The following is a 13,360-nucleotide window of genomic DNA, read 5'->3' as shown; positions in this document are numbered from 1 at the left end:
ATATATATATATATATATATATATATATATATATATATATATATATATATATATATATATATATATATATATATATATATATATATATATATATATATATATATATATATATATATATATATATATATATATATATATATATATATATATATCATTGGTATATCCTACCGTATGTTATCATTATTATTGAATACAGATAACATTTACAGTAGCGTTTTCTTTTTTTGACAGCCAAACTTACTTCTGATTGGACAAACTTGTGAAAACAAGTCCTCTTTGTAGCTCCCGAGTCCTAGAATCCACTTAAATGGTATTTATTTTTCTTTAAAACCAATCCCATGTTTAAAGTTCTATCCTACAGACCATAGAGGTATGCTACGGACAGATACAACACATGTTCCCATGACAACCTGTGTACTGCAGAGGTGAGTAATCGCAATGTATGCAAACACCCCATATCCCGAAAGCCCAGTCGCACTGTGATTGGCTTATTGGTTGGCAAGTGGAAACGAAATTCGCCATGGAAACGCATAGGGGGCGCACTTTTATGTTTTGTAGATGTCATTATACCTGCCACGGGATAACAAGCCAGGCTGTCTAAAATGGCACTTTTACAGAAATGTGTATGAATGTGCATTGTGTCTGTAGCTCTAAACTGTATACATAAAAAATATGAAATGGAATATGTACTCAGTGGCGACTGTTATGTATATGAACTGGAAATTAATTAATTCGTTTTAATTAATTAGTGATGGAAGCACCAACCAGCACGAATGACAATCAAATGAAATGTCCTCATTCAAGTCATTGTGAATGAGAGTATGAAGACGAAGTGTGTTCAATATGGAGAAGGATATTGTTACCACCTCTCTCTGTGACATATCAACTGTCTCAAAGACATCAATATGACTTCTTAATTAATATGTTCTACTTAAAACGTGCTGTAATGGTTAAAACATGTCTTTTGTTAAAAGGTTAAAGGTCTATATGTGATAGTAATCACATTGCTATAGACTTTAAATAGACTCGAGTATTTGTTCAATAACAGGTTTCCCCTTCTCTCCAGCTCTTTTTTTTTTTTTTTTTTTTTTTAAGTTGAAGCTCTGATATACTGATAGTAATCATTGCCATTGAAGTCTTTGTTCAGTAATTGGCATCTCTCCATTACTGAAGCTCTTTATTAAACAAAAAACGTTTTCAGAGGTAGCCTCCTGCAGAGCCAAGCTGTAAAAAGTCCAACCAAAACATGTGCAAAACAAGTGCTCTTGTCCTCTTGCCATCCTGCGGAAAACCATAATGAACACATTACTTTCTGTATTGGTAATTATGGCTTCCTTGAGGAGCTACAGTGGCATTTGCAAACAGATATAAAAAATCTGTACCTAGTACATTATGGAATTATTGTGGAAGAGAAGACTTATCACAAAATAAATTCTATTTATTTTAAGTTTAAAATTACAATTACAAGTACAATTTTGACATACATTTACTTTATCTGAATATTTCAATGTTGTATACTTAACTCTACTACATATTGTACTTTTTAGATTAAAATAAAACAGACATTCATTATTTTAATGTTTTATTGATTTTTGTAATACAAAACATACATTAACTGATGTATTATAGGTTGTTAGTTTTTTACATGGATTAAAGCAAAATAAAATCTCAAAATAAAATCTCACGAAAAATCTTGTGAGGCCAAGTCCTAATCTGCGATTTGTGAAACGTGAAAGGACAATAGTGCAGTGTTTCATAAACAAGCAAAAATAATTATTTTGGTAGCCATAGAGGCAGCCAGTTAAAGAAATTGCAGATTGAGGCTTCTTTTATGAGATATCCTAAATTATTGGGGTGTTCTGGAAGATTGAACATGCATTCTATCTATATCTATTAGATCACTTCAAATACTCTTTCATCTTGAAATAACTAATAACCGTAAATAGGCTATCTGATGCTTTGTAAGCTTGTAGATAGCCTATTTTCAGCGAGTCGTTGACTTCTATGGAATCCAAATGACTGAAATCAGGCGACTGAGAACTTTAATCCATGAGTTTATGCTGCAATTTTGTTTAATATGATTTGATAAATTATTTGTCTAGTCCTCAACCGTGGTGTCCTGTTGTGGCCAAAGAGCCAGGCCATACTGTACCATTATATACACATAATCGGATATTTTAGACATACAACAGGGTTAGTGCTAGATTCCTGTCAGTGTAAGCATGCCTTAACCAGATCCTTAGCCCAACCACCCCAACCACATGTCTAAACCTAACTAAGATTGTTTAATGAAACTATACCAAACACTATGATTTGTCAGGGGTGCTGTTTATCATTCCTCTGTTCCTACACTTGGTGAGATATAGCACAAACTATACTACAGACAGGAAACCCCCCAAAATGAAGACATTTAGGACACTGTCCAGAACATTGACCAGATGGATAGTAATTAATCAACAATCTACAAATATATACATTTTAATGGGTAAAATGAAAATATAAGAGAAGAAAACAAAAATAGAACACATTGCTACAGTAAATGTAGCAGGATCAAAGGCTTCTCATTGAGGTCTGTCTCCACAAAGTAGAGTGTCATTAATCCTCTTGACTATCTTGGTCAAGTAGTTTCTGGCTGGGGTGATTGAAAACACGATTTCCTCCATCTGATGGATCCTGCAAAAATATGGGCACAAGTAAAAAATATTAATTATCATTACATGCACACCTGCGACGCACCAATTATGGCTTTGAATTGGCTATAACAGGGTTCTAAATTACCCTGAAATATCAGACAAGTGGGTGACTATAACAGTTTTACCATCAGTCATTTGACCTTTAGGAAAGTACTGGTCCCATTTGGATGTTATATCCAATCCATCAAGAGTCTAGTTTTTCCATTTAAACATAGCACCAACCAGGTACGGTATATCAAAACAGATGTGCAAACGTTTCTCCATAGCAACATCCATGTATCAAAGTAAACATTACATAATTGTATATCAGGTCAATATACTATTACATGTTCAATGTAGCATTGTAAGTTTGAAATAACATTGAAGTCAAAGCAACAACAATGATTTTCAACTGGTTTGGTTTTAGCCGTGATTTGTTTGGCATCCAGGAGACATTCTTTTGTCCCTGGGGCAATATTTCCAGTCATCTTAATGGCCACACTTACGTGGTGTTTCCGATGTAGTTTCTGAAGTTGTGCACTTGAGGAAGACAGAAGGGATAGCCTGAGGTGAGCTCTATGGTCAGCTAAAACTTGGTAAACGCCTGGAGACTGCTGAACAGCAGACGAACCCTGGAAGGAGTAAATTGCTTCATGTGACTTGGCATCCAAAAAACTATTGGGGTTTTCAACTGATTTTGACCCAGGGACCACCATCCTGACTAAGAGCAACCTGGGGACCACCACTATTGTGCGTGGTGGGTCAATCATAGACCCACCCCACACAATAGTGGTGGGGGGTTCATGCACCACAGGGAGCTGGAGAAAATAGCTATAATATCAATATAATATCTAATAAAATACAGTGATTTTGTTTGAATATGATGGAATATGATTAAGGATTACTGTGATTATGGTAAGCTCACATTTCATATCACACACACACACCATACAGTAAGAACTCCTGTAAGTTATTAAAAGTAAAAAATAAATAAAATAAAAAGTTTTATTTTATTTTATTTTTATTTTTTTGCCAGGGACCACCTGCAATACCTCCGCGGAACACCGGTTGAAAACCCCTGGGTTAGACTAAAGGGCACTGAGCCACGTCATTAAATTGATTTCACCTCATAGTGATAATGCATGAATGAGTTTTTAAGGGAATGCCAATAGTCGTTAGGCAATGCTTCCAACACAGGGGGGGGGGGGGTCATGTAAAATATATTGAAAATTTTAGAGCACGAAAGCAATAGTTTGAGCCCTTGGCAGTAAGAATTATCAGTATGTCTTCATTAGAAATTAGTTTCTTAAAGCCTACTGGTCTCATTTGTCATTTGTTGGAACAGGAATTGTCATCACTTCAAGATACTGCTCATGCACAAGCAGCACTTTAAATAGATGCTCAATATCTACAGCAATATAACCATTGAGCAATATAACAGTTTCCATCAGTAACAATTCTTACTGTGTGTCCACACAGCCCACTTTTTCATCAAGAGCATCTCCTCTCCCAGCAGACGGCAGCGACACACAGCCAGGCTCACATTGTGAAGCAGCTGGACATAAAAGCAGAGAAAGAATACCTTGGAGTGAACATTTTGCCATGGGATACTTTCACCACACTTCCCTGCCGTGAACCAACAAGTACAACCATGAAATAGGCTTCCAAGTACACAAACGTCACATGCAAGTGTTTTTCTTGACCAATTAAAATGAAGAGATCAATTCAACCACATGAACTCTAGGGTCTCTATTCTGGGGCAAACATTCAATGAAAATAGTAGATCTTCAAGCTCACAACAGGCCACGCTACAATGCGAGCTTGCACATCGGCTATTATTTCCCGGAGATGTTATGTTGAAGGGAAAATGGCACGGACCAAGTATAGAGCCCTGGGAGACCCCAGCCAACTGAGTGTAGGCTTTAAGTGGTCAAGTGAAGCAGGAAAATATTGTAGTGAAATATGTAACCTCTCGTCTTTACCTTCTATTTACACTTACCGCTGTAACGTAATGACTGGTGGGATACTTTTTCACCCAAGTGTTTCCTTCTTCCTCGATGTACTGGGACAGCAGTTTGTGAATAAGCCGGGCGTGACACTGTGACTTTTCATCTAGATTTAAAAAAGATGTACAAAGAGAAGAATCTATCACGTCATTTTCCCTGTGTATTCAGTTCTGCCTAAACACAATGTTATACTGTACATTACAAGAGGACAAATTAGTCAGGGTTTGATTTAGGGCTGGGCAAAATGTCTGGGCTATAATGTATAATGCAATAGATATATTCAAATGAATGATATTCAATATCAAGAGGATTCATTTAGGGGTAAATACTTAATCAAAATAAGCCTCTCTTAATTGTTTGGAGGTTTGTGTAAATTGTGTAATTAAAGACATTTACTGAAAACATGACATTATGGAGAAATGTTGCATCTAATATCAATGGTCCATAAATATCCTGTTAGCACTTTAATGTCACATCACCCAGCTCTAGTCTGAAGCCAGCATACAATACTAACATCATTACACAGACAACAGCAAAAATCGACAGCAAAAGTATTAACAAAAATGTATCTAAAAACTCACAATGGGTCATGAGCTTGTTTGTTTAGAGGGCAAAAATGTGTGGACCAAGAGTGTAAAAATAGACCCTTGCGGGTCCAGAGTTAAACTGACACTCAGAATTATGCAGTGCAGAAGAGCAGGGTGGCTCAGACAATCATTTGACTTTTAGCTACCAGTACTCACCATCCAGTTGAAGCTTCAAAGTGATGTCTGATATATTCCTCTCACAAGCATCAGTATAGTCTCCTTAGAAACAGATCAGAAAATACTTCAGCAAAGACACAAATATATGGAAGAGAAACATCAACTTCTGCTGGCAACAGTGTTCAATGTCCTGTGTCAGATATCTTACCATGATGCTCCTCAAACACCACCTCTAGATACATGGTGTTGTGGAGAAAGGTATACACTGCATGGTTTTCTGTCTTCTCCTTAAGCTTCCATTCATTCAGCCTGCAGTGAAGAAATTTAAAAAAATATACAATCTTATGCCTTATGGACATCAAAAGTCTCTTGCACACCTGAATAAAATCTTTGTACAGGTGTACCATACAAGTCTATATAATGATTTATTCATTTGGCAGCACATGTCTGAAGCGAAATGTTGCCAATTAAATGTATTCTTTATTGAGCAAGTGTGCAGGTGTTTTTGATATATTACTGGATAACACCTGAAAGTAATTATGCAAGTGCACACTTGTTATGGAGAAACCAATATTGCCACAAATTTGTTGAACACTGACATGTCCAATGTTGTGATGTGGTTCTGAAGTTGGCAAGTCTCAGCTCTGAGCCTGTCCAGTTTGTCCACAGTCTGTTTCCTCTGAATCTCCAGTTCATACATTTGTCTGTGATAGAAGCAAAACAAAACACACATTCTTCTGTATCATTGTATTGACTTTGCTGATAATATTAACTAGATGTCAGGGCTCACATCTAGGCCAGATCCGAGGTTGGTCCAGTCACTCTGCACTGGCCTAGTCACTCTGCACACATGTCATGCGAAGTCCGGCCCCTCTGGCCTCTCCTCTCGGCTCCTCTCCTCTCCTCTTCTCCCTCCCCGCTTTGCTTTGCTTTGCTTTGCGGCCCTAACCTCTAGTCCCAACCTCCCAACCTCCCAACCTCGGTCATGTGATAAAGAGGTCAGACTGCTTGTATCTGGTTTCTATGGCAACCTTCCAGATCAGGCTGAGGGTCTGATAGGCGAATCAGAGAATCAATCAAACCGAGAGTCCGATCACTGATCAAGGTGGGGTAAGATGCCTAAAACATAGCCATAGCTCTGATCAACAGTCTGTGACGGGTCTTGGAGGCATGTGGAGTGATCCTGTGCTTGCGAATCGCTGCCGAACTTCGGAGGTTTTGTCAATTATATAGTAAGATTCTAGATAAAATGATCATGAAGGAGGCTGATCCTGTTTATGCTATGTCAGGTTCAACTTACCTTTCGTTATCAGCCGTCTCCCTTGTGACTCTCTCCAATCCTGTGGTGAAATAACGTATTAATATCTGCAATTTAATAAAGGTTTGTAGCAGTGTGGTGATGCTGCTGTGTACCGATTCACCTGTTCCTCAACATTGGGCAGACTTGATCCCCTTTTTCATGCTGCATTGAGGTTCATTACCAGCTCCACCTACAGGACACACCATTGTATTCTGTACTCCTTAGTAGGGTGGTCCTCCTTAGCATCTCGCAGGTTGCTACATTGGTACACTTTTATCTATAAAGCCATTCTTGGTAATTCCCCTTCTTACATTTGTTCAAAATTTGAATTAGTCCAAAATTCGCTAAACCTCAGATCAAACGCTTGGATGCGCTACGTCGTAACCAATACCAAATCTGAGGCAGGGAAAAAAACCCTTGCGGAGAAAAACAAGGAACAAGACACTGACGCCGACGCTGACGCAGACGCCGAAGAGGGTGAGGAGGAAGAGGATGAAGATGAGGAGGCGGAAGATGAAGAGGAGGAGCCTGCAGAAACTGGAGAAGATGATGCTATTAAAGCTTAGTTTTATATTGGCTTGGTAGTTTCATGATGTATTGTTCTTATTAGTCTTTTATTAGTCTGTATTTGGTGCTATTTAGATTCTTTTTGAGCCTCCCTGGTAGTAGGCTTTTGGTATTACGGATGTCATATGTTTGTCTTTGTCATGTCCTGTATTTGTTGTTACTGGCAGAGCTGTGTAACATTTATTTGCCTCTTATCTTGGCCAGTGCACACTCATAAAAGAGACTATGGTCTCAATGTGATTTTACTGGTTAAATAAAGGTTAAATAAAAATAATTTAAAAAAAAATATTCTGACTGTTTCCCCATGATTCTTTTACACTTGTTTCACATGTTTCACATGTCCCTCATACCGAGGTGAGTTGTCCCTCATACCGAGGTGAGTTGCAGACCGCAGATCTTTGAAAATGTAGGAATTTTTGAATGAAATAATAAATAAAAACATAAAATAAAATTGGCAACGTTAAAGTGATAAACACATTAATGCATTACTAACTACAATCCAATATAAGATTGTAAAATGGGCCATTCTGCAGAGAGTAATTTTTTTACTTTGGTACTGTAACTGTATACTGAATACAGTACTTTTGTACTTTTACTCAAGTACAGTTTTGAATACAGAACCTTTAAAGTATGTCTATGTTATGGTATTGCTACTTTTGCTTAAGTACAATATCTTCCACCACTGCTGTATAGGTTCAGGTTTTCACAAAGCAGTTTTATTTGGGTTAATTACACAATCAGCGGGAGTCATATGAGCTGGCAGTTAATTGTTGTGTACTGTTGTATTGTTGATAGTTTGGAATATTGTAACATTTCATTTAGTTTTATAGTAGTTACTTTAACGTCAAAGAATATCAATTTAAAGAAGGCAAAGCTGTTCCCATAATGATGAATAGGTTTTCACCATTTTAGTCTGAGTTTAGCTACAAAGTGATAGGAATAAAGCCCTAATAATATTTCCATTTTGTGTCATCATTTTATTGTCTCCGCCAGGCCGAAAGGCATGGCGAGAGAGTATGTTTGCCGTCCGTCCGTCTGCCTGTCTGCCCGCCCGTCCGTCCGTCCGTCCGTCCGTCCGTCCGCCCGCCCGTCCGTCCGTCCGTCCTTCTGTCTGCGACCAGCTAATCTCTGCCACTGTTGGCCCGGTTGCTGTGAAACTGCGCACACACACTCCCTGGATGCCACAGCAGAACCTCTGCCCCACATTTTTCAGATCAGCCTGTCATAGCGCCACCATGTGGCCGACTTTTGCAAAACACATTTTTGGATATTACTCCTACAGATTTTGTCCAAACAACACGCGAATCGGCACACAGTATCTAGTCATGTGATCAACACGGATCTGTCCGATTTACTATATTCCATCCTGATTGGCTAAGATTGGCTTCTAAAGTTTGCAGGATTGGTTCGTTTTGAACAAAATGCCTCAAATCATGAAAAAAGCATGCGATTTCCGTGAAATTTTCCACGTAGATTCCCACTTGGCCCAGGAAGAAATGCCACTTGAAAACTTTCAAATCAGCCTCATGGTGGCGCTATAACAGGCCGATTCACGTTTTTACCTATAACTGCACCGATCTGTGTGAAACTTTGCACGCACACTCCCTAGAGGCCAAGAAAAAACCTTTTCCCTGCATTTTTCACATATGCCTGTTAGAGCGCCACTTTTGTAAAACATTTTTTTGCTCTTACTCCTTCAAATTCTGTCCAAAAATCACGCAAATCGCTACACAGTATCTCTATTGTCATGTGATCAAGATGGATGTGTCCGATATCTCATATTCCATCCTACTTGGCTAACATTGGCTTCCAAAGTTTGCAGGATAGGTCCGTTTTGAACAGAATTCCTCAAATCATGAACGCAGTGTGCGATTTCCGTGAAAGTTTGCACGCACATTCCCACTAGGCCGAGGAAGAAATGCCCCCCATTTTCACATTGGCCTGTTATAGCACCAAGCAAACCCAATTTTTCGAACAAAATGCCTCAAATCATGAATGCAGTGTCCGATTGCTGTGAAAGGCCTAAGAAGAAATGGCACCCTTTTCACATTGGCCTATTATAGCACCACCAGGAGGCCATAATAACCTACCTGACCTGGCGGAGACTTGTGCTCCGAGGAGCACTTTTTCTAGTTTATTTTAAACCTGACATAATATATTCAGACATAACTACTATATCTCTGCTGTCCAGCCTGAAACCGCTAACTCCAAAACGCTCATTGTTCAGGAAACGAGAAAACAAAATATAAGTTTTCAGGAAATGAAGAAAACCTTATATTTTTAAAACAAATCAATACTGCCTCATCAAAGTTGGTATAGTGACTTTATATATTGTCAGATACTTGCATGTGTCATTATATTATCAACACTTTACCCAAATCGCGGGTAAATCAACACTTTACCCAGCGCTAGTGGAGTTAGTAGTTTCAGACGAGCAGAAATCAAGCTGAAATGGAGTTATTGTCCAAACAATAGCTCCACTCGCTGCTGAGGGAGAGGTTTCAGCGCGACAGAAATGCTATGAACGCCTTTCTTCTTGTCACATTGCTCTCCTCATTAAACACTTCATAGATTTTAGAAATATAATTACTTGTTTTCATAACATTAGCGTCAGTGCTAAGTTTGATAAACAGGTACACTGCATAGTTTTAACAGACTACGGGGAGTGTGTTTACGTGATCCTCCTCCTGGCTCACTGCGCAGCGCGCTCTACTCATGCTGTGAAAAAGCAGCATTGGAGAGGAGAGGGGGGAGTTGTTTGTTTTTGACGGACAGTTTGAGGATCCAATGGAGTTGGGAGTTTTCGTCAGAGGCGCTTTTTAATACTTTTCATTGGTTCAAATGTTTTGATTTTTTACACAGATGTAAAGGGTGTTCAATAGCGTTGATTTATGAAAAAAAAAAAAAAAAGCTGAAAATGGAGTTAGCTGGTTTGTCCCGGACACCGACATTGTATAGACAATATGCAGATAAAATTAACATCAACATACCAGCGGTAACAATTGCTATGCATCCCATGTCTATAATGCATTATATACACTAGACCATACCCGTAGGGGGATATGAGCACCCAAAGTGTGCAGTTTGGGTTATGCGGTGAGAACAGACAGTTTATCAGGGATCGAAAGTGAGTTTGTACTGTGTAGTGCAGTGGTTCTCAAACTTTTTCATGGCAAGGACCCCCAAATTGACACTTGTTAGCCCGCGGACCCCCATTTGAAAAGATATGCGAGGGACCCCCATAAGAGAAGATTTGTTTACGGCTGTAGCAGTGAATCTCAACCATTTTAATTTCAAGGTCCCCCAGTTTGACATGCATTAGGGCTACGGACCCCCATTTAATGGCATTTCTATCCCTTGGACCCCAGTTTATATGGTAAAATGTATGTTAATTTAACTGTGAGAGTGTACAAATGGAACCAAATGGACCCGTTAGAGTCCATTTGTACACTGTCAGAGTTACAGACCCATAAGGGTCCATTTGGTGCCTAATCTATCATTTAGCTGGGGACCCCCTGGAACTCCCTCAAGGACCCCTGGGGGTCCCCGGACCCCACTTTGAGAACCAATGGTGTAGTGTGTACACGCACATCCCGTCGTGGAGGAACAGAACACCCACAAACACCCGCGCATATAAAGATCTAACAGGCGGAGCCGTTCCCCGTCGGCCGTTGCCAACACACACACACGCGTGCGAGCCGTTGCGAGCGCGCACAAACAAACACACACACACACACACACAGGGCCGCTTCTCCCTACACGCACACTACGCGGGCCCCACGCAGGGCCCCTACCCACCGAAAAAAAAAAAAAAAAAAAAAAAAAACTTTTTTATTTTTTTATTTGTTTTAAAACGAACCCAATCCGCCCAGAACCGCAAAAAAAAAACGCGGACCCCCGTGAAACATCGCGGACCCCATCGGCTGTTTTTTTTTTTCATGAAGAAATTTCCCTGGGGTCTCCAGGCCGTGACCTACAGACATGGCGAAGGAAAACTGTGAACACAGCCACGCATGCAAGATGTTGCACATGAACGCAGCAGCCGCACTGAGGCGCTCCAACACAAACACTCTGACATTAAGCTTCACACAACAAACATCAGCAGCAAACATTCACCACAATGACAAACAAATTACGTCCGCGCAAAAATAAGCGAGGGCTCGCTTATTTTGTCTTTCCCTCCCTCCCTCTCTCTCTCTGTCTCTCTGTCTGTGTCTGTCCGTCTATTCTCTCTCTCCCACCCTCCCTCTCTCTCCCTGTGTGTGTGCGTGTGTGTGTGTGTGTGTGTGTGTGTGTGTGTGTGTGTGTGTGTGGTGGGGGTGGGGCGGGGGGGACAGCCATGACGCAAGGGACTTTTGAGATCGCCATCCCCAAAATAGGTTGACTTATTGGGATACATGCGTGTGACTGGTCGCCCCTGCCGGTTCTCTGATAATTTTAAAAAAAATAGGCTGTCATGATTAATTGACCACACATATGAAGTGAAACAACTAAATTCTATCCAAACGATATGTTATAAGTGAATTCCGTGCGTCAAAGAAGAAGTTTGAGAGCGTTTAGTAAGCGAAAATAAGAAGTCAAGGCACTCGTACCCTGACTCGCACATCAACAATGGCTGCCGTTCGTCTTTTTCAGGCTGCGAACTCGCCACCTGATTGGCCAACTTTTGCTGTCAATCACAGAACGATGAGCGACGTTGCCATGTCCAGGTTTTGTAAGCGTGAAGTGGGTGTGAATTGGTTAGAGAAAGTGCGTCGACGCATGCGCAGTGCGCGGCTTTGTGTTTTTTCATGAAGCTGGTTGCTTGTTGCTCGCGCACGATCTAGCGCTGCGTTTGGCCTTCTTTTCATAGACCTTGTTGCTTGTAGGGTTCGTTTCGTTTGGCCTTGTTTTCATAGACCTTGCTGCTTGTTTTGCGCGCGAAACCTGGCAACGACACATGCGCAGTTTGGGGCACAGACGACCCAAGACACCAAGACCGACAGAGCTTACTCTAATTATTACTCTAATTATATGTAAGATATTTGGAATGCCTTATAATCTGCTTATAAAAGTGTGAAATTATAGTTATAAGTGTTAATAAATCCTTATCACAATAATCATTACACATTACAGGTAAACTAGTGAGACTAGTGAAACTAGTGAGTTCAAATATTTTAATACTTCATAATTGCTGGACACTCACATGCAATGTTGTGGCATGGATCAAACTTTATTATAAATACATTATAATAATTGTATATGGTATAATATATAATCACTATTACAATGCATTATAGTGTGACTGTCACTGTAAGTGGTAATTGTAAATTGATCAAAAGTTATTGCATTCCTGAACGTGCAAGCATAAATGTTTTGTATGAATTCAAACTTTGATGAATTTTGTTTTACTTTACTCAAAGCACCCAATCTTCAGACTGGTCCTAGCCTTGACGACCATGCAGTCTGATATTATACTGTTTAGACTGATGATAGGTTCTTGGCTTACCTATGATCCTAGATTACTGAGGCACTACACTGTCTCTATGCATTTGATGTATGTGTTTACCTTGCTTACTGTAAATCACTGTGGATTAAGTGCATAAATTGTAAATTGATTGAAAAAAATTAAAAGAAGGGGAAAAAAACGCCAAATGGATGAGACACAAAAAAGCCAAAGGCTTGTTTCCATTCAACACTCAAACAGCTGGATAAACAACAGTGCAGTAAACACTGTTATAAGCAATATACAATATTATAGTGCATTATGAGTAGCCTTTGTTTATAATGTATCGGATACATAGCAAGTGTTACTCTAGAAGTCTCATTGTCTTTTTCGGGATCAAAGAGTTGGAACTGGAGGAGAAAAGGTTTGAGTGTTTGTCGAGTGTCTTCGATACAGTGAATACGCCCTTACGCTGATTGTGTTGTGCTCAGATTCCTGTGTAGCATGGGCAGGAGTTTTAGAAGGGTTTTTAAAGGAACCAATCCAAATTCTGAAGAAGCCTACAGACCCCATGTTACCAGAGGTCTTCACCAAAATCAGGGAAGAGTTACGGCTACGTAAATATGTCTTAGTGGACATCAAGCTTCCATCAGGGACAATTAGACAGCATGTGTTTTGTATTGAGC

General features: G+C 39.7%; 1 protein-coding gene across 1 annotated transcript; it reads right to left on the bottom strand.

Moving 5' to 3' along the window:
* Positions 1 to 4,119: 4,119 nt before the first annotated feature.
* Positions 4,120 to 6,718, bottom strand: LOC308083555 (outer kinetochore KNL1 complex subunit KNL1-like; the record flags this gene model as incomplete). Its single annotated transcript, XM_080425869.1, has 6 exons — positions 6,683 to 6,718; positions 5,982 to 6,086; positions 5,591 to 5,691; positions 5,422 to 5,484; positions 4,672 to 4,784; positions 4,120 to 4,227 (listed from the first exon to the last, which is right to left on the bottom strand). The coding sequence occupies exons 2-6, from the start codon at positions 6,080 to 6,082 to the stop codon at positions 4,120 to 4,122; spliced, it is 486 nt and encodes a 161-aa protein (XP_080281995.1). The 5' UTR covers positions 6,083 to 6,086; positions 6,683 to 6,718.
* Positions 6,719 to 13,360: the final 6,642 nt, after the last annotated feature.

This window comes from Gymnoscopelus braueri (assembly GCF_963280865.1).
Source record: "Gymnoscopelus braueri genome assembly, chromosome: 4".
Lineage (NCBI taxonomy): Eukaryota > Metazoa > Chordata > Actinopteri > Myctophiformes > Myctophidae > Gymnoscopelus > Gymnoscopelus braueri.
This window is presented reverse-complemented; position numbering and strand designations above follow the sequence as displayed.